The sequence below is a fragment of the Lactuca sativa genome, chromosome 7 (assembly GCF_002870075.4).
Source record: "Lactuca sativa cultivar Salinas chromosome 7, Lsat_Salinas_v11, whole genome shotgun sequence".
Classification (NCBI taxonomy): Eukaryota; Viridiplantae; Streptophyta; class Magnoliopsida; order Asterales; family Asteraceae; genus Lactuca; species Lactuca sativa.
This window is the reverse complement of record NC_056629.2, coordinates 160,782,550-160,785,134: the sequence shown is the minus strand read 5'-3', so window position 1 is coordinate 160,785,134 and position 2,585 is coordinate 160,782,550. Positions and strand designations below refer to the sequence as shown.

The window sequence follows — 2,585 nt, the reverse complement described above, 5'->3', positions numbered from 1 at the left end:
TGGCTATGTTAGTAGGGTGTGCGAGAAATTTTTAATTTTAAATAAATAAATAATAGGAAATAAATTACTAAAATGACAAATATATCTCACATAAGGTGTATGTGACCAACTTAACCGGAAAGAAGTTAACTCAAACGACCAAATCTATATAGAACCAAATCTATGTAGAAGTTTCAATTTTGAACCGGTTATAAGGATGAGAAAAATTGGACCAAACATGTATTTTTTAGTAAATAATATGGACCAAATTTACAATTTATTTCTAGTGCTTTTAGATATTTTTTTTAGTTGAATAGCGTTTGTGGGGTTCAAAATTTGGTCAACCACAATCCCAAAAGGGAAGGGGCCTTTAGTTTTAGTTTAATCCAAAATTTGTTGTTTTTTTCTTCTCTTTCCTTTTGCACTGCATATTGACAAAGAATTATACCCTAAAGTCACTTCCCATAACAAATTTGGAGCTTCAACCCATGCATTAACACAAACTAGAGAACAGAATGAATCAAACTTATTTAGCGAATTCGAATCAAAGAAAAAAAAAAGACTCACATCACATAAATACAAACGAACCTTCAATGCACACATCAATGGAAGGATTCATGTTATCGAATACACATAAAGCACAAAACATCTCAGAATATTAACCCGATTATAGCCCAGACAGGGAAGACGAACAAGAGAACGATACCGATGGTGTTGGAAATGCCATTGCTCTTGGTGAAAGCGTTCTTGAATCCTCCAGAAGCTCTGATGTGTTCTTGAAGCAAATAGCATCCGATAACCAAGCAGACAATCACTCCGATCCACCCTACTCTGACATAGCCGGCGACGAAGTTCGGAGCTACCACAACCAAAAGGAGCAACGATCCCGGCAACTCTAGATATTCTGTATTTTTCAGAACAATCGTAATGAGATTTGATTTCAAATTAACGAAATTCATTGCAATCGATTTCAATTGAAACCCTAAATTACGGATTGTATTAAGGTAACTAGATCACCTGGGTAATGTTCACGGAAGAAGAGGCGCAATACGACTCCGACTAAAGTGATCCATTTCCCGATGTCTCCGCTGAAAAATTACGAAACAATTTATGATTAAAACACGAAGAAGAATGAATCGAGAGACAAATTTCGATTATCGGATCGATACTTTACTGCAAAATTCCGAAGAGCCACTCAGGAAGAGTCAAGAAGATGTAGGGGACCAAAAGTGAGGTGAGGATCTTCGTCCTCCAGTTTGTCCGATCGAGTATCAGCAAATAACTGTAACACAACACATCAAGCAAAATTTGTCAATTCAGATGCAATTGAAATCGATAATTAAACACGAAGAACTGAAGAAGATGATGTGATCATGCGAAGCTAGTGTTGTACTTACATGGCGGCGAAGCAAGCGAGCCATTGAAGACAGGTAGTGATGAAACCACCGCTGACTCCGAGCTTGATGACATGATCAGCCAATTTCCTCGTAGCTTCTCCGATATCTTTCAAATCGGAGTTGATCAACTTGGAAGCTGCTTCTGATAGAGTTGGATCAGTCGACATCCTCAAGTAATTCTTAGCTCCCTTCATCGTGATCTCTAGAAATTAAACGTGATGAATGAGATTTGTGGAAGAGGAAGAGCCGAGCTATATAAGTAGGAACTGAGGTCAAGAGTACACACGGTGATACTTCTTGATATCATAATTAATGCTGTAATAAAGCCGTCGACATGATATTTTCATTTTTTCATAAATGATTTACAAAAATTGCCCCTTTGTTTATTGAAGTTTATGATATCATCCCTCCAATTAGTTTTATTACTACAATGGTCCTTCAAATCTAGTGCTCATAAAGAAACGGTCCGAATTCAATTTGAATCCAATCCAAAATTTACATGTTTATTGGGATTTTTTACTCATTAAGTTAAGTTGACACCAATGTTTTAGAAATCGATCTTTTAGTTGAAACGGTCAGATAACTTAAAAATTTAGATCCTGCAAGACAGTCATTTAACCTGTTAAAAAAACAACTCATTTCCAAAGGAAATTGAATCGACACTGCCACATATGTGACGGTCACACCAATTGAACCGACGGTCGAATCGGTTGAACCGGTAATCAGTCATCTTCATAATTTTTAAAATGTCTGAATTTCTAAGAGAGTCTAAACTTTTATTATCTAAATTTTTAACATTTTGTTTGGTTGGAGCCTCAGAATTGTTGTGCCTAATTATAAAAATGACTATTTTATCTTTCTGTATTATTTTTTGTAGAATTATAAAAACACCATACAAAATCCAAAATTAAACATAACTCGAAAATTAAACAAAAAAAAATCAAACATAAATATTTGACAAATCTACCCAACTATATCAATCAAAATTGCATTGTTTTTGGATGATATTGTTATAACTAAATAATTTTTTTCAAAATACAATGGTATGATCAGATCTGTATGATGCTATAATAAAGAAATCAATAAAAAAAAACATTGGGATTTCATACAAACAAATGATACAATAAGTTTTTATCATAGTAAACACTCATTCATTATCACCCTTCTTGATAGCATCCATATGGAATCCTTGGTCATTATCAATAGCCT

At 34.4% G+C, this 2,585-nt stretch overlaps 1 protein-coding gene across 1 annotated transcript; it reads right to left on the bottom strand.

Annotated features, from left to right (window-relative positions):
• Nucleotides 1–444: 444 nt before the first annotated feature.
• LOC111895670 (cold-regulated 413 plasma membrane protein 2) lies at nt 445–1,661 on the bottom strand. Its single transcript, XM_023891747.3, has 4 exons — nt 1,377–1,661; nt 1,154–1,261; nt 997–1,067; nt 445–883 (listed from the first exon to the last, which is right to left on the bottom strand). The coding sequence occupies exons 1-4, from the start codon at nt 1,568–1,570 to the stop codon at nt 630–632; spliced, it is 627 nt and encodes a 208-aa protein (XP_023747515.1). The 5' UTR covers nt 1,571–1,661; the 3' UTR covers nt 445–629.
• Nucleotides 1,662–2,585: the final 924 nt, after the last annotated feature.

Bases quoted from the DNA above. Each gene is read 5' to 3' on its own strand.
- LOC111895670 (XM_023891747.3), bottom strand. From the start codon at position 1,570: ATGAAGGGAGCTAAGAATTACTTGAGGATGTCGACTGATCCAACTCTA. The intron at 1,262-1,376 runs GTAAGTACAACA...GTTGTGTTACAG, and splicing joins CTCGCTTGCTTCGCCGCCAT to TTATTTGCTGATACTCGATC. The intron at 884-996 runs GTGATCTAGTTA...TGAAAAATACAG, and splicing joins CTTCCGTGAACATTACCCAG to AATATCTAGAGTTGCCGGGA.